At 41.2% G+C, this 18291-nt stretch overlaps 4 protein-coding genes across 6 annotated transcripts in view; 3 read left to right on the top strand and 1 right to left on the bottom strand.

Moving 5' to 3' along the window:
• LOC117900123 (angiotensin-converting enzyme) overlaps positions 1 to 18291 on the bottom strand; it is a 43291-nt gene that overhangs the window by 16234 nt on the left and 8766 nt on the right. The window lies entirely within an intron of this gene.
• LOC117900129 (MAGE-like protein 2) lies at positions 4237 to 6414 on the top strand. 3 transcript variants are annotated; one of them, XM_034810354.1, is made up of 3 exons: positions 4237 to 4342; positions 5179 to 5906; positions 5982 to 6414. In XM_034810354.1, exons 1-3 carry the CDS (start codon positions 4331 to 4333, stop codon positions 6043 to 6045), a joined length of 804 nt encoding a protein of 267 aa, XP_034666245.1. In that variant the 5' UTR covers positions 4237 to 4330; the 3' UTR covers positions 6046 to 6414. The 3 variants fall into 3 exon arrangements, with proteins under 3 accessions (XP_034666245.1, XP_034666246.1, XP_034666244.1); XM_034810355.1 differs by having other exon boundaries at positions 5179 to 5913; positions 5989 to 6414; XM_034810353.1 differs by having other exon boundaries at positions 5179 to 6414.
• LOC117900125 (wee1-like protein kinase) lies at positions 8676 to 10146 on the top strand. Its single transcript, XM_034810349.1, has 5 exons — positions 8676 to 8739; positions 8799 to 9036; positions 9094 to 9780; positions 9840 to 9973; positions 10033 to 10146. The coding sequence occupies exons 1-5, from the start codon at positions 8691 to 8693 to the stop codon at positions 10101 to 10103; spliced, it is 1179 nt and encodes a 392-aa protein (XP_034666240.1). The 5' UTR covers positions 8676 to 8690; the 3' UTR covers positions 10104 to 10146.
• LOC117900130 lies at positions 10720 to 11513 on the top strand. Its single transcript, XM_034810356.1, has 2 exons — positions 10720 to 10981; positions 11066 to 11513. The coding sequence occupies exons 1-2, from the start codon at positions 10787 to 10789 to the stop codon at positions 11477 to 11479; spliced, it is 609 nt and encodes a 202-aa protein (XP_034666247.1). The 5' UTR covers positions 10720 to 10786; the 3' UTR covers positions 11480 to 11513.

The following is an 18291-nucleotide window of genomic DNA, read 5'->3' as shown; positions in this document are numbered from 1 at the left end:
TCAAAAAAGAGAGGCACTAAAATTGCCCCATGTAAACAGCTTTTTTCTAGACAATTTTCTTTGCTAACCAAACGTGCAACCTAACAAAAAAAAACAGAAACCAAATTAAATGTCGAAGGTTTTGCACGATTGTCTTCGACCCGCCGCAGTCCGTACAAGTCTGTGTTTTTCTGGCCATTTCAATTGACAAATGTTACTTGTCTGCACCAGACCCGAGACCAGACCCCGCTCGAACCCAGCACTAGCACAACCTCGAGACCACAATCCGAAATACTCCAGCTCCAGCACGAAATCGTTGGGCCATCAACGGCAGAAGAAAATCGTTTGCATTCCGATTTCAATTCTGAAAATTTGGGTCAAATTGTGTCGCTCGAGCGTCTCGTTAATTATGATAAATTTCGGTGGATTTAGGCCCAGACTGACCCTGGCAGATGTAACTAACCGAAAAATGCTCAATCAACTGCTGCATTTACTTTTTTTAATTTAATTTCTGGCCTTACCTTCGCCGCTTCCTTTCGTGGCTGGTGATTATGATAGATTATCAAATATAATGTTTGTTTTGGTGAGTGATCTTTTTGTAGGTGTAGAGAAAAGGGTGATAATGCTTCGCGATTTGGTATTTGCCGAGCAGATAACCGCTCTGCGCTAAGTAGTGTAATAAATCTTTTAAGATTTTGAATCTACATTTTATTCTGAGATTTAAATTCCCAAAAAACTTTGTAAATGTTTTTAACTTTTCTAAAATTAAAAGCAGCCTTTCTTAAAAGAGTTTTATTTTCTTTAAAATTGATACAATTTTCTTCTTACATGTATTTAGAAAATTAAATACCAGCAGACATTCTCCGTTTATGTAATCCACTTAGCACCAATCAAGTTATCAATCTGAGAGAGACTCCGCTCTAGACAATTTAGGAATCAACTAAAATTCCATTAGGCCGCAATTAATTGGCTTCCACAAAAAAAGCTGTTCCACAGTTTGGTTAAATGAAAACTAAAGAAAACTTAATCACCTTTCGAGCATATTTGCACGGATCAGGCGGCGAAACATGTTCGGCATTCGATTGACAAATGCGTGGCATCTCAAATGTGGAGCAACCGCATAGAGCGATTGTGCGGGGATACACGTACATATATTATATAGTAGACTCAGGCGCAAAAGTGCAAAAAGTTTCAAACTCAAATGGCAAATGACAAATGTTAGGCAGAGGTCGATAAATCGAATTTGCCCTATGATATATGGAAGGAGACGCAGCCCGAGTCGTTAATTACCATCCATATATAATGTTTTAATCTCTTTGGTAGAAATAAATTCAAATAAATTTGTATATATTTGAATTGCTTGCTTCAGCTGCTGAAAGAAGAATGAAGCTTATAGAAAGACGCTAAAATAAATGTGAATAGGTTTATTTTTGTCGAGCTCCACTCTGCTTTACTCGCCTAATTGATGGCCTGCTAACACGAAAGGTGTTTGCTGTGCTCTGTCAGATTTAAATCATTTTTATTTTTAATGGAAGGGGTTTTTCAAACAAATTTAACGCAGCACAAAGAACAACTGGCAATTGTGCTTAGCGAAAGCTCACCATGACATCTAAAACTTACCATTCCCAAACAAATTTAGTAATGTATTAAAAAAAAAATCCCCGCTATCATTTTAAGCATGCATCCAGAAAATCAAAGATTGAATAACACAAAAAACCTGGAAGACTAGTTTCAGAAATCGCATGAAGTCAATACACTGCTATAAAAGGAGTCCTAAAGTATTATAAAATCTTCTACTGGACATTAAAAATGGATATACATATGTATGATGTTAATGTATATACATAGTTCAAAGTCTATTAACTGATACTCATGCTGATACTCTTGGCAAGAGTGTCTAATTTAGTGGCAATTTTGAATTTATCTTATTTTTGTTTCAGCTTGAGAACGAGTCTGAGCCTGACGTCACACGAACATTAATTAAATAAATTAGGCAGGCGGTCGCCTAGTGAACGCAAAATGTCAAATATCAGATTATCTAATGGAAGATGCCCCTCCTCTCTTGTTTTGAGACTCTGGTAATACTCGTATCTTATGCTAATAGATGTCCGATGTATCTGCATAATCGACACTGACGATGCGACGGGTACATTTCCATTTTGATATTGAATAAACTATCAGTTCATAATTGGTTTGTCAAGTTTGAAGAGATCACAGTTCCAGAGATGATCACATTTTATCACATACTTTCTAATTTATTTTCAAAAGAACTTCCAATACATCTAATAGTTAAACTTTTTTGTTTTGGAAAAACGTTGCGAATTGTCGTTGTATTGACTCCACACCATTTTCAGCGCCACGCATAACAAACATTTTGCATTAATAATTAGGTAAATAAAACCATTAAATCATTGAACAAAAAATTAAACACTTAACAAAATTGTGAGAAAAGATGAATGTAAAAGGAAAGAGAACTTTGTTTGTTTAGATTATCCCTTTTAATAACCCTTTCGATTATAACTTAAACCTTTTCATTTAATTTTGGACTAATTTTTTTTTATTAATATTCCAAGAATATTCAGCAGTATAACCATGCTGAAAGACAGTCAAACACTCCCAATATACCCTCCTCACGCTGTTTAGGTATCGGGTATTCAACTAGAAAAAAACAACTCTGCTTGTTTAGAGCTTCGATTCATCTCTGTCCATTTATTCCAATGTTGGCGAGTCAACAACAAAATGAAAGTGATCTAGAAAAACCATAAAAGAAGGCAAACAAAGAAACCCGATTGAACAAAAATAAAGCAGATAAAACCCCGATGCATAAACTTGAACTTGAGCTCGGGGCTGAGCTCTATCAATTGTTGATTTCATTTTGGATCTGCATAATTTATATGGAAGCTCGCAAGTCATCCGCACGATTGCAGTGCTGTGCTTCTGCAGCCCCACCATCGCCAAAGCGATGGCTAACCACAAAAGAAGCGCCACCAAGGGAAGGCCTACCACCCGCCGGACCCCTGTCCCCTTGCCTACTCCCTCGAATGTGGTTCAACTTTGACTGAGACCCCGCGCCACCGATTGTGTTGTTGATGATGGACGACCTTCGCCTTCAACTGCACATTACAAAGCCCAATCTGCCAGATGCCATTATGTTCGGACATTATATCAGCAATTAATTTAATGCACATAAATCTAGCGCTATTTTCGTTGGTTGTTCGGAGTGTTCTCCTTTATGACCGCAGTGGTCTACTCATTGTTCACACGTTCCATTTACATGGCCAATGGCGAGTATTTCCTAGGCAGCATTAAAATGTCAAATTACCCACACACACAGGCACAATTCGCCACAGACAAGACCCATTCAATCATTGCACCTATATCGAGGTTCGGGCTTAGCTTTGCCAAAAACTAAAAACTAAAAAAAAACACAGCAAAACACAAATCAGAGATCAAAAGTTCAGTCACGAAGCCCCTAGAAACGAACTGCACAGAACCAAGCCTGGCAGACTCCGCGGCGCATGTTTTCCAGCTGAACATTTACATCGAAAATGCAACTGCAACTGCAGTCTCCAATGCTGCCTTGTCGAATGTTGTCAGTGTGTGGCTAATGGGAATTTGACTAACGATTATGGAGCATATTTTTCTATGCCTAATTTTATGATCTGAAGGAAGTGTTGGCGGATGGATATTAGTCACCAATGACAGAACGTAATTCATAGCTCGGTAAGTAGCTGCTAAAGCAGCTAAAGCAGTGAATATGATTTGAAAATCTTTTTTTATCATTTAAATAATTGTTGTATTTATTAATAGCATTTTGGATACCCAATTTAATATACACTAATTTAATTAGTTATTTATCAACTTTAAAACAATATTTTATTAATATTGTCATCTTCAATTGATATCAACTTGTGGCCCTGCCAAGCTACTCGCCGTCTACCAACTGTAAGTGGACCCACATCAGCTCGACTTTAGCTCGCTCACACGGATTCTCACAGATACGACCCTACACAGACTCGCGTTCACACGAACGACACGGACAGTGTACATGAGAGCAGCCAACCCCAGAAGAGCTTTTGCTTGACACGTTTCCTTCGGGCAGAGAACGAGCAAATAAGAGAGAGGGAGAGAGCTGAGGAGCTTTTGGTCGGGCTGCTGCGCAGACGCCTGGAACCCTCGATCTTGGCTCGCAGCGACTGCGCAGCCACCGCAGAAGACAGTCCCGCGGTAGCAACGGCCATATAAAAGCTCGAGACGTCTATGCGATATTATTCAGTCTACTGTTGCGGGTTGGTGGAGACATACGAGCCCCTCTTGATCCAAAGTTATTAAGTGCAAAGCCCAGTGCAAAATGAAATCCATGGTATGTTCGGTCCCTGCTTGAGTGTTCTGTTCCAAAGTGAATTCATATACATAAAAAAAGACGACAACAACAAAAGTTGATCTTGGACAAACTCCATCTTAGTTAAAGTGGCTTTTAAATACAATTATTTATTGCAAAATTCAGTCCGTTCGGTGTGGTAGTTCCAGTGCATTTGAAATAATTCAGAATAGTAAACTCGTTTGGGGTTAATTATTGAAATGCTTCTTCAAAGAAGATAAAACGTGTGTCGTATTTTTTCATAAGTTTAAAATTGACACAGAAGAAAGCAGTTTTGCTCAAATTTCAATAAAAGTCATTTATTTAGGTGGCATTATAGCTGATTGAAAACAATTGTTTTCATATTTAAAAGTACTTAATTAGTAAGTAAAAAAACAAACGTCTTGTCTGAGATCTAGAAATATCTGCCAAACTTTTGGCAGAAAATGATGCAAGATATTTTATCCATTTCTGTGTCAAATGTGTATTGTATGTCACGAATTGGGAATTGCAAAAGAGTAAATGCAAATAGTATTTACAATCACCCACAACATTGCTCCAATTGCGAGCCTCATTACGCATACGCCGCATTGCCAAAATGTTTGGCCGTACATTCACACGAGCACACAACCTGATGTGGCACCATTGAACTTGGCTGTTTGCCCAGTGAGCATTCCAGACATTGCGTAACCGTCATACCATATGACAGTCCAAATTATGGACTGGCAGGCGGAAGCGGGTGTAGTCGCTGTTTACATAACCAACCCATTTGGCCAGCCCAATTGCAGTCAACGCTTTTGATTTTAATTTATGTTTTCGCTTTCCTTTGTCCATTGCAGCTCATTTTCGGCCTTGTGGCCATGTGTGTGCTGGTAGCCAGCGCGAGCGAGGAGGCGCCTAAGAAGGCCGCTGAACCCGCAGAGCCGGCAGAGAAGAAGCAGGAGAAGCGCGGCATTGGCCACGGTCTGGGCTACGGCTACGGACCCTCGGCCGGCGGAGCCATCCTTGGTTCCGGTATTGGTGTGGGACATGGTCCCGTCGCCCATGCTGTCGCTGAGTTGCCCACACAGGTGCACACCAACACCGTGATCAAGACCGTGCAGGTGCCTTACCAGGTGGAGCGTCACGTTCCCTACCCCGTGGAGAAGACCGTCACCTACCCTGTCAAGGTGGCCGTGCCTCAGCCCTACCCCGTTGAGAGGATCGTCCATGTGCCCGTGAAGGAGATCGTTAAGGTGCCCGTCGAGGTGCCACAACCCTACCCCGTGGAGAAGGTCATCAGGATCCCCGTCAAGGTTCCCGTCGATCGTCCCTACACCGTCCACGTGGACAAGCCCTACCCAGTCCCAGTCGAGAAGCCCGTTCCCTACACCGTTGAGAAGCGCGTCATCCACAAGGTGCCGGTCCAAGTCGACCGTCCAGTGCCCTACAAGGTGGCCGTCCCAGTGCCCGTCCATGTTGAGAGCCATGTAAAGCCTGCCGTTGCCGTTACCCACACCGTCGCTGCCCCCGCTCCGGCCTACATTAGCCACGGCATCTCCGGACACGGTATCTCTGGGCACGGTCTGTCCGGGCTCGGATACGCCGGCCACGGCTACGGCGGCCACGGCTACTCCGGCCATGGCATCTCCTCGTACGGCAGCTCCGGTCACGGAATCTCCTCGTACGGCGTCTCCGGCCACGGAGGCTACCTCCACAAAAAGTAAATCCAATTGCAACGCTTACGAGGGCCACTGGAGAATCGAAGTCGGGCGAAAGGCGAGCGCATCAGCAAGTCGACATTATCAAAATGAACAAAAATAGGCCAACAACCTGGACCCTGTCACCCAGCCAATTTGCCACCCTCTCCCCCGCCAAGCAACCCTCAACGTACGACTTAAAATTTAGTTTTAGTTTGTGATAACAGCCGAAATTCTTGGAGGAACAGGGGAAGGCAGGGGAAGAGTTTTGACAGGCGCCGTCGATGGGTTAATCAAATCTAGAATGCTTGCCTCGCCCATTCCCGTCGGTGATCTGCCAATGCCCATCCTCCCGCCCTCCCCCTCCATGTGTACAGTTCTTTTGTAGACAGAGACAGAATATCAAACAGCAGACAAGTTGCTCCTTTGACCTTTTCATGAAAATTTCCATTCTATGAAATGTGTGTACATATTTAAATAATGTAAATAAAAAGAAAATTTAAAAAACTTTTCCCAGAATTAATTGGCCAACATCTTAAGAACATTTTTGAACTGATTTGTTGCGTTTTTGTAAAAAATATCGACTAATTACCTATCGTTATTGTCTTGGAGTCTTTGCGGTTTTGAATATTTATTTGTAAAACCGAAGGATTGAGATCATAATTGTTTATAGTATTTATTTTTATCGATATGTCGATCGGTCGTTCAGGCACGAGGACACAATCTATTTCTTAAAATCTGATTTATGAGTTCACCAGGAAGATCACAGTAAATGTATAATGGATTGGTGATCAGTTTTAGTTGTGAACGCGTAGTATTTTATGGTATTCGATGATATTTTGCTAGCATCTCGATAAAGACAGACTTGTTCTATATTTTTCTATCAAACAAAACCTAAAGAAACTATAAAATAGATGCAAAAATGCAGTCTAAATGGAAGGAAATACACAGTCCTTTTCAACGAGTTTAAAGCCATCGAAAAGGCGCAAGCGGAAACAATTATTATAGATGAATCAGACAATAAATGACAATTTGCATTTTTAATTTGTTTAATTTATAATTTATTTATTTGCATTTGTTTAATGTTTAATATCTTTAAAAGGCAGCAGCTTGCCAACACACATACCCATAGACATAGGCTGGGCTGTTAATACAGTTTTTATACCCAGTTTTTTTTTTACTCGAAGAGTAAATAGGGTATATTGTATTTGTGCAGATAACGGTTGTATGTAACGCACAGAAGGAAACGTTTCCGACCCCATAAAGTTTATATATTCTTGATCAGCATCAATAGCCGAGTCGATTGAGCCATGTCTGTCTGTCCGTCTGTCCGTCCGTCCGTCTGTCCGTCTGTCCGTCCTGATGAGCGCCTAGTACTCAGAGACTATAAGAGCTAGAGCCACCAAATTTTGCATCCAGACTTCTGTATGCTCACACTGTTACAAGTGTATTTCAAAAATGAGCCACGCCCCCTTCCGCCTCCGCAAAAGGGCGAAAACCTCCCAAATCTACAATAACAGAAAACTAAAAACGCCATTCCGTAGGGAATGACCTTATCTATCAGATCACCAAATTGGGATCCGATTGGATCATTATTATAGCCACAATGAAGAAATTAATTTGCAGTAGCCAAACCCACCCCGTCCCGCAGCATTCAAACTCTGCTTCGCGCTGTTTATGGCCTGGCCCCTGACACCTCACTGCCTCTGCCTCTGCCGCTGCCTCTGCCGCTGCCTCTGTTGTGTGTTTTTCTAGGGGAGGGTGGCGAGCTAAAGGAGCGTGTTGGCGTGAGCAGTGTTGTTGATGTAGATGACAGATGAAGAAAAAATGTAAAATTTGACAAATAACCGCTAAAGTGCAGATGTAGTACTGAGTGCCGGGTATAAAAGTTGTGACGCGTAAGAAGACGCGTCTCACACGTCCCTTCTCGTTTAAGTTGTATTCCGTTTTGGGACCAAGTACTGCTCCACCAATCCAAAAGGGCTACGGATGTTCTTCTTAGACATATGCAAATTCTCAAAAACTACTGATGGCTTTCTAGCATTCTTATGTATAGATATGTAAGCATATTTAATCAATTTATGAGACGAGAAAAGATGTTTATAGAAATTTTGTCCCGCCGGAACGGACTAATCCAATAATGCGGTGCTTTTTCCATGCAGAAATAAAACTCTCCAGCCTGCTTTCACACAAAATTTGAATTTTTAACGGATTTTAATTTGTAAACAAGCATAAAATAGTGTACCCGTAGAGCACTTGCCCACGTTGATCATACTGGGCACCGAGCACATTATATGAAACTTTCGTGTACAGAAAATGTAGCGCATCTGAGTACTGGGCTTAAAGCTCGTAATTAACACTTTATTTCGTTGAAGTTTATTAAACCATTCGTCGCAGCTCTGATTCCAGCCCTGGTGGGCAATAAAACATCGGATATAACTATCGCACAAGAAGCTGTCATTCCGATTACTGTTTTTGAGCAACCCTGGCACATTTACCGGCAACGCACGTCAACCTTTTAATTTTGTGTTTCTTTTGTTACATTTTTAATTAAAGATCAAGAGACGTAAGCTAAAATGGGATTTCGGCAGCCTGTGGGGTCTTGTTACACCCCTGATTCCAGTCAAATTTTCTATCCTTTGCGGCGCTGCTACCCGCGTGAAAACTTGCACATGGCGCAGGACACGGCCCATTTGCATGTGAATCCATTTATACCGGACAGTGAGTTCCATTGGAAAGTATTTGATCGCACTCCTTCTATCATCAACTGTTTATTTCAGGTCTCTTAGCAACCACACAACCCCCGAAGCCGGAAGATGTCGGTGATTCGATGATTGAAATGTGCCAGAAACGCAAACGCCTGGCCCTGGACCGTGGACGCTTACAATCGGATTTCGTGGAGGTCAAAATGATTGGCTCGGGGGCGTTCGGTGTGGTTCTCCATTGCATCAATCGGCTCGATGGCTGCGCTTATGCCATCAAAAAGAGTAAAGTGCCAGTGATTGGCTGTGCCTACGAGTAAGTTTCTTAATTAAACTTACTCACAAATCACTTATACCCTGCACTTTGCTCCAGAAAAAGCTTTCTGAACGAGGTTTGGGCTCATGCAGTGCTTGGCAAGCACAATAATGTGGTGCGATATTTTTCCGCATGGACGGAGGATTATCATTTGTTGATACAGAACGAGCTGTGCGATGGCGGCAGCCTGCAAGCCCGCGCCGAGACGCAATGCTTGGGAGAATCCGAGCTGAAGATTGTCCTCTTGCATGTGATCGAGGGCTTGCGCTACATGCACTCAAATAATTTGGTTCACATGGATTTGAAACCTGAGAACATATTCTTGAGCATGAACCCAAATGCTCGCAGGCTTGAAATCGAAGAGGATGAAGAGCTGAACAGTGTCTATGGGGGCTTGCGCCCTTTGGAGAACCTGGTGACATACAAAATCGGTGATCTGGGACATGTGACGTCACTAATGGATCCGCGTGTGAATGAGGGCGATTGCCGCTACTTGGCCAAAGAGATACTCAACGGTAACTACTCGAATCTCTTCAGTGCGGATATATTCTCGCTGGGCATCACCCTGTTTGAGGTAGCAAACCGCATGCCTTTGCCCAAGAATGGCCAAATGTGGCACAGCCTCAGAGACGGCAAGGTTCCCTATCTGTCCACGCTGAGCAAGGAATTCAACGATCTTATAGGCCAAATGATGCACCCAGATCCGGACCAGAGGCCTACATCACAGTCCATAATTAGGCATCCGTAAGATTATCGTCTAATACCATGGAATGCAATCGATTCTTGTTTGATTTATTCGGTAGATTTCTAAGCTCAATTGTAATCAAGTGCAATCAGCATATCGACCTGGAGCTGACAATGGAAAAGCGTAGGAGCGAGATCCTATTCAACAGGCTGCAGAAGGCAAAGGAACAAGTAAAACTATTCGAAGAAAAAGGTGATTAAAGGTTGCTCTCCCCGTCAACTTTTTATTTATATCAAATTTAATAATTACAGAGAAAAGTCGCATGTTGCAGACCGAGCCATTACCAGCCAAGTCCATATTTTGGAAATGGTTCAAGAAATAATTGACTAAGAGTTCGAATTCCAACAGAGACTTTGCACTCGGAGCGTTAATTTTACTTTCTGATCACTTTCTGTCTGACTGTCTGATCCTTAAGACTTAATATGTAAAAGAAACAAGAGCTCAAAGCTGATATAAATCTCTAATTAACCAGATAAGACAACACTCTTTAATATTTATGCACAAATACACATGTATGTTTGGAAAGGAGATACGTAAATTGTATACGTAGAAATATGTAAATGGTATCTTTTAAACTCTTTAAGATTTTTCTCTACGGCGAATGTCTAAACGAAAGCTGTCAGACAATATCCATACTTAAAGCTTTGCATGCTTTATAAGCACAACGTTTAAAGCATATCTAAGCTTTCAGCTTTCTACAGTGAATACAAAGTGTGCAAGCTTAATCTTGGATCACTTTAGAAATATTGAATAAGGTATCATGCCCTAAACTAGGCAACAGCTCCCAACTAACATTAAGAAAGCTCGGCTTAAGCTGCCACTTTGCAAAATAAACGCGAGGTATCGAGGAACGATATGGGCATGAATGATTGCTACTGTGTGCCCCAGAGGCAAATATTCCACAGAAGCTTTCTTCTTATCTGAACTCGAGAGTAGAATGTGCCTTTGATATTGCAATTTAGTTGAAATTATAACCCTTTGCCGTGCGGACATTAATACATAAAAATGTTCAAGTTTCTGTTCATATTTTTGCTAAGCATTTCGACATACAAGCTGATAAGGGCCAATCGAGATCCGCATTTATGTAGTTTTCCCGTTGATGTCACCTATATCGAAGAGGTTTTTACACCCCTGAATGAATATGGACCATTCGCCGACTACTTCAAGAAAATGGACATCAACGGTAGTCGAAAAAATGTGGTAAATCTTGTGATACTCAGGGCATATTGAAGCGGTTGTGGTTTAAATATAGTCACACTACTACTACTAATACTATTTTGGTAGACCAAAACCAAGACGGAAATGCGAGAATTATGTTGTCCTGGATACATAATATCCCGTGACGGCGATGGACTCTGTCAACCAATGCTGACAACCACACCCACAAAAGCAGCCAGAACGACCTCGACTACGGACTTGGATATTACAGACGCAACGGACTCCACTTCATGGAGCACCTCATGGGACGACGACTCCTCAACCGAGTTGCATTCAAGTACAACTACAGAGGAAGCCCTTATCGACAAACCTGCTGGTTTTAGTTGTATGGAATATGCTGTATATGTGGCTTGTGCCATCCTCATCTTTCTGTTGGCTCTATCCCTTGCATGCTACAAGCGCAAGCAAAAAATGTATCGCGTGAAGCATGAGAACCAACAGGTAAAATACGATGCCGAAGTCCACAGATCTCTTATATAGTCTGCCAAAACACATATATAGGACGTGCATACACGTATAGAATATCCAAGAATTTTTAGTACGCAAACATAAATATTGTCCAAAAAAATATAAAACGAAAAATATGTCTTAAAATTACTCATTAATACACATACAAATGTACAGCCCCAGCTCTTATCAAGTATAATACAACTCAAGTCCCATCAGCGTGTTTCACAATTGTGAAATTCGCTTATGAATGATGATAGGCAGCATATTCTCAGTGAGTTGATAAAGCAGAGGCAGAGGGTTGAGGCAATCTGGCAAAAACACATTGTGCTTCCAGTTACTTGCAGTCTGTAAGTAAAGAGTATTCGGCTTCTAATAATAGTTTATTAGTTGCAAAAGAATCGGCCTTTCCAAAATTAAACATTTCTAACCAACTAATTTCTGAGAGTTGCTGAGGCGGTTTTAATCACACTGGTAATTTTGAGGAGAGTTTTTAGCATGGTAAACTTAGCTTGATTAAAGTATGGGAACTCTATGCGATTAATTTCAATGATAAACAAATGATGTACTGTACTATGACTATCAATATACGGTCCTATATCTGACAAAATTGGTAACTTTCCAGACATGGGGTTGGCCAGAATCCAACTTTGTTTTCCTCTTTGAATGATCCGCTTAAAAAGCAATGGCCATATTTGGCTAAAAAAAAACAATCTTTTCCTCCAGGAAAATGTAAGGGTGCAAACATATGCAGTTTTCATGGCAAAACACTTATAAATTAGGCTACGAACTGCCCCTTCAACCACTAACAACTAACAATATTTCGTAAAGATGCAATTCTTATACATTACAATTTCAAATTCCTTCCATTCCAAACTGATTGAACTGATGGCCATACGAAGTAGCTGACAAGGCTGCAAAGCTAACTGGCTGAGAAGACCCTCCAAAGATCCGTGTTAAAGAAATGCAGAGATAAAACTTAATCTCGTAGGAACAGTAGCAACTGCCCTAATGGATTCACTTCAATCTCCACTCTCTTATCTTCTTAACTTACATAAAGGGGAGAAGAGTGCTATCTTTGGTTGCCAGAACCATTTTTCAGTTCAATCAATTTCAATGACAAACAGCCCAGAAGGCGCGGGCACGCATTTCAAGTTCGTTGTCTGAGTCTTTCGTTACGGGAGAACCTGCTTGCCCGAATTGACCAACATCAGCAACATTGATCTTGTCCTAACCCGCGAGTCTACGCAAGTGCTCAACGCCGATACTTGTGTGTGGCATGTGGCAATGGAGAATGGCGCGACCCAAAAACCAGCAAAGTGAATGCAACAAAAGCAACAAGAAACAACAGGCACAACAGCCGCAGCAGACGCAATCAATTAGCGATATGGTGATGACGTCGGCTTTGCTGTATGTATGAATATACATACAAATCTACATACATACATAAATGTATGTATCGGTTGTTGTATTTGTTGGCACGTTTCTTTGCTGCCACAACCGCTGCCACATGTGGCGATTGCGTCATGGCGCCATGCAAACCGTCTAATGGTAATTGACTTGCAATTTCTTTCGCCGCAACATTTCGGTTGCAAAGAAATTTTCCAAACTCAAAAATGTACGTTGCCACATTTCGACAATCCAAAATAGCGAAATAAGCAACCAGCAGAGCGATAGCAAATGGCAGATAAATATAAACATGTCTGGATAATTTTTAAACATTTATCACAGAGAATACGTACATACATATGTATACGAGTATTTATAAACTATGCCAAATATGGGAGGACAGGTGAAACTTGCAACAATTGCAGTCGGTAAAGTCAAAAACGGAGACGCAGAAGCGTTTTAAGTGACATTTGTAAACGGGATGCACTTGGATAATGTTTTAAACCGAAATGAAAATCTTATGCAAGATGTACATAAGTATCCACGTTTCTTTAATGTTTTTCCAGTAATCTTTATTAATCACAGCCATTACTGTGAAAGGAGTCATTTATAATTTGAAAGCTTTGAGCTCATACTTTAGGCAACAGTAATCTAAAACTAGTTTGACTCAACCTACACCCTACTCTATTGCATTTAATTACACTCACTAGGCAGAATTGAACTCACAGATTTCCCCTATTTTTGTAATAATATTTCAATATTCTGTGTAAATATATTTTCTCTCTTATTTTCTTTCACTTATTCGACATAAAGTCATGCTCGAAAAGGAATTGAAAAATTACTAAAGTCCATTTATAGTGGTAACAATTACACTACTCTACAAAATTCAACTTTTTATTTACGCTTCGAGCCAAAACGACTATTTTTCCCAAGAAAACATAACATAACAACACAAAACATTTTTAAAGCTCCAAAACTATCAAATAAGCTAGTTTGGTTCGAAGCGAAAAAGTGTTATTTTTTTGCCAACTTTCGCAAATTCTAAATTTAATTCTGCCATTTGACAGGTTTTCACGTTTGCTTTCGCAGTTACATAAATATGTCTGAAAAATTACTCAATTTTTTAATTTTTAGCAACAATTCGGCTGCTTATTGAAGCTACGCTCCATGATGTATTTATGCCCTGAGCGAGATGCGCGAAAGTAGTCTTTAAAGATTGTGTGTCATCAAACTATAAATTTATCTATAAATGCAAATCTATTTTTTTAATAGCCATTTAGGTAATTATGCTATAAAACTAAACCAATTAAATGCATCTAAATATGTAAATACTCGATGTAAAGAATGAAGTACATCATAAAACTTTTTGATTGTTGTGTCGTTTTCCATAAATGAGCTACTTTGCTCATATTTCTGCAACACCTCTCGCTTGGCCATGCATTTCATACACAAATTGAGCTCAGTACGATTCAGAAGGCAGCAAAGAAAAGAGACTCGTAAATTAGATTTTACGAATGTAAAGCGATAATGCCAACAAGTTAAAAATGACTCGGACGAGTGCGAGTGTCTACCCACTATACTCATACTAGTAGCACCATGGGCCACGATAGAGCATAATTTTAGCTACAGAATTTACGCAATTTGCACCAACAATAAGAAATAACAAGGGGCTGGCATTTGATTGCCAACTTTATTTTGGCTTTGGGTGTTGTTGTAATTATGGACAGACAGAAAAACAAAGACGGATTGTAGAAGACCAAAGCGAAACCGAAAGTGAAGTCTATATTTAAAATAATTTCCGTTGCAAAAGTGACGACAGCCAGCGCGGATTTTCCACATAAAATTTCAAAAACACTTGTGCGGCCTGTGCAATATTTTTGACTAAGTCAATGGGTCAACTAAGTCTTTCGGTGTAGAAACCTGATCACGCCCCTCACAGCTGTGCAGCTTGAAAACTGGCCAAAGGCGGAATTATTACGCTAATAAATAGTTTTCCTTTGACTGGTTTTTCTGGCTTTCTGGCAGAAAATCTGCATAAGCTAGCAGGTGGGTCGAAGGCTCAGCTTCGTTTCGACTTCCTTATTAATCAGTTTAGCCTGATCCCCGTCGAAAAAGAGACTTGTAGTCGTACACCTGATTAATTGCCTCTCATAACATATCCCGATACATATTTTGTTATTTTTCTTCGACTCAATTGAGCGCAGCCGAAGCGCTCAGCGGCGCGTGACAATATAACCGAATCGCGACTTGACTTTTCAAATAATGAACGCCCTACACAATTTCCACTCTAAAAATGTGTAATAAGCCAACAAACCACAAACAAGCAGCAAAGAGTTCAAATGCTTTTGCCATTGACCTCGTTTCTTCGTGATTTTCTGATTATTTTTTTTGCTTATCATCCAAAAGATGCACAGCTTAGATCGTAAACTTGGATTGGCCTCTAATTGCTGCGATCAGTGTGGAGAGCTGAAAGGTAGAGCTAATCGCACTCCCCACTTTTATTGCATTGCAGTTTACACGAATACGAGATCATTGGAAGGGTCTTTTCAGTCTTTTCATGTGGATAGTTAAGAGTTCCGACAGTGAGTTGGGTTATGTTTCCCTAATGAACATATCGGTTGGTCAGCCAAGATTTGGCATTGACTTGGGGGGTTTCCCTTTCAATAACATGCAATACTCGTGCCAAGGAGATTCACTTTCTGTTTTGATTCATCTATGGATTCATCTGCATACATAAAGAGATACCACGAAAGCTGTTTGTGCATTCCATTTTCCAGTACTCTGCCAACGTTTCCTTCCGTTGCATTTGACTAAACGGAAAACTTTCAGCCAATATGTTGGTGTTTTTCCTCACACCTCACAATGCAATTTGCCTTTTCCATTCGGCACTGTTACTGTGCTTAGGCCACTTTTCAGACAGCTGGTAAAAGAGCCAAAGCAGCAGCGACCTTGACCAGTAATGCAATGAACTCTGTGGTGCCCCCTCTAAATGGTAAACAAAATGTGAAACGGTGAAACAGCCGAGGCCCGAAAACAGTTATACAGCAGCAACAACCTTGCAGCGGTGTAAAGGCAGCAAAAAAACTGAAAGATACTTTTGTAAATGGCACATAAAATGTCATAACTGTCAGTTTTGCCTACATGGGTAACAGCTCTACACATAAATTGTTGGAAATCGTCCAAGATTTGAGACATCAACATCAAAACACTGGGCTGGGCGACGCCAAAAGGGAACGGAACGGAATGGAATGGAATGCCCGCGCGGAGCGGAGACAATAAATTGTTACCCAAATCAGGCAGCGAGCTTCAAAAGAAAAATGCAAATCGGAATCATCATGATGATCAATCGACAGCTGGTTCAACTTTGACACTTTTGTTCACGCATAAAGCGGCGCCCAAGACACTGAGCCGCACCAATTGTCTATAACAGAAGATATATTTAGATATTTGTATTTATGTAAAGCTTAGTTTATCGCCAAATGCGGCAAGGTCAGGCCGCAGACAATGTAACAAAATGAGCTGCAGCCTGATTATCGCTATTGAAGAAGACAGCCCTCAATCGAGAGATGATTTTCGAATGTGCACACGTAAATATATGGTATATTGCCATATACATATGTACATATGTTAATTAAATCTAGGAAGTAATTGCACTACAACTAATAATGATGCGGCTAGACAATGTAGTGGAAATCATCTCCCATACCATACCAAACCATCCCTCCCGGCAAGCATATGACATAATCATCAACAGCTGGAGCATCTCACGGCAGCTTCCATCACACTCACTGTTCACTACTCTCTCTCTCTCTCTCTCTCTCTTTGCTTATCAGTCTTTCTTTCGTCCATCTATTTCTGGCTGGACTGGGGAAATGTGAATCGAGCGATGTGGTCAAGACATGCAACAAACGCGAATAGAAACCAAATCGAAAGTTGCATGCATGCAACGAAAGCGAGAAAATATTCGCCTTCGTAACAAGTCTTGGCTGGTGCTCTCCACTCACAAATATACTAGTACATATCTGCATGCATATGTATGTATCTCTCTCTATACGTACTCCATATGTGTGCCAAGCCGCAGCTGACTGAAGACCCATTGACATAATAACGAGGAAGGCAATCGGAGTAAGACCAGACCCAACCCGGGGGACCGGACCGTGTTGGTGTCAATTACTCAGCAACCGAAATGGAATGGAATCGAAACACGTTAAGAAATGGAACCGCCTTGTCTTAGGTTATGGTTGACGACCGTCGGCGGACCCACTCCCAACTGGAGCAATGACACAACCAAATGACCGACTGACACACTCTCCCGCTTGACTGTCGCCCCTCCCATGCCAGCACCTGCGGAAACTGGTCCGGTGGCCGGTGTTGGGAGTGGGCATTATTCGGGATTAAAAAAGTAAAAGGATGCTAAATGGCAGTCAGCGGCTTGTCAGTGGACATTTGAGGAACAGGAAAATCGACCACAAAGAAGGGTACAAAAAAAGAGAAGGAAGCGGAATAAGAGGTTAAAAACTCTCAAGGATTAGTGGATCATTCAATTTTTGAAAACTTTCACCCTAATCGAAAAGGGAAAGGAAACATTTGGGATTTGTTTTTCAGTGTTTTATGGGTCAGGTATACACTTGGGAAATACATATATAATTAATTAACAAGTTTCGAATTCATATATTTATTATTAAAATAAAACAAATATTTATTATTCCCTATAATACACCCCAAAGATTAATAATCCATAAGCCACACCTCTGACCAACACATTGCCAACACTTTTTATCGGACAACCGAAGAACCATCTGCAAGTCAGTGAAAAGCCGTAAAAGACCACAAGTAACAAGCACATAATCATCTCTGATTAACATAAAAACAACATTGAAATGAAGCCGAATGGCTCATCACCAGAAGGCGGCTTGAAGGTAGCTGGAAGGCGGTGCATCCACTTGGGTATTATTCAATTACCAGCAAGAAATTGTGGTGCTGCCGTTGTGGTTTCTCAAGCTTTTTACGTGCATTGACTTCCAGCAAAGAGGCAGCACCGAGAAGAAACGGCAGCTGACGGTAGTCGAATTAAACAGCAAAATGGCACGCATCTATAGACCCTCGTCTGCACCGTACCACTGCCTCATCAAAGACCACGCTCCTCGTTCCTCGATCTACCCCTCACATTGCAATCTTATTTTTGATTTTTTCGAGCCGGAGTTGGCGCTGCATTTGGCGCTTGGCTGCCTCGACTTCGCGCCTCCAAGATCCAACGAGGCAGACAACCACACAGAGGCACAACCACACAAAGCTACCATTCACCAGTCACCACACCGCATGTGTTTTGGGCTATTGCGATTATTATTACTGTTGTTTAGAGGGGCTGTGATGTGTGTGTGTTTGTTGTACCTGTGGTTGTTGTTGTCCGCTCTTCGGCTTGGTGGTCGCGCATTCGCTTCGTGCATTCATTCACT

This window comes from Drosophila subobscura, chromosome U (genome assembly GCF_008121235.1).
Source record: "Drosophila subobscura isolate 14011-0131.10 chromosome U, UCBerk_Dsub_1.0, whole genome shotgun sequence".
Classification (NCBI taxonomy): Eukaryota; Metazoa; Arthropoda; class Insecta; order Diptera; family Drosophilidae; genus Drosophila; species Drosophila subobscura.
The sequence above is the reverse complement of the archived record's forward strand: the minus strand, read 5'-3'. Positions and strand labels throughout refer to the sequence as shown.

Bases quoted from the DNA above. Each gene is read 5' to 3' on its own strand.
- LOC117900125 (XM_034810349.1), top strand. From the start codon at position 8,691: ATGGCGCAGGACACGGCCCATTTGCATGTGAATCCATTTATACCGGAC. The intron at 8,740-8,798 runs GTGAGTTCCATT...TGTTTATTTCAG, and splicing joins GAATCCATTTATACCGGACA to GTCTCTTAGCAACCACACAA. The intron at 9,037-9,093 runs GTAAGTTTCTTA...ACTTTGCTCCAG, and splicing joins GTGATTGGCTGTGCCTACGA to AAAAAGCTTTCTGAACGAGG.
- LOC117900130 (XM_034810356.1), top strand. From the start codon at position 10,787: ATGTTCAAGTTTCTGTTCATATTTTTGCTAAGCATTTCGACATACAAG. The intron at 10,982-11,065 runs GTAAATCTTGTG...CTATTTTGGTAG, and splicing joins ACGGTAGTCGAAAAAATGTG to ACCAAAACCAAGACGGAAAT.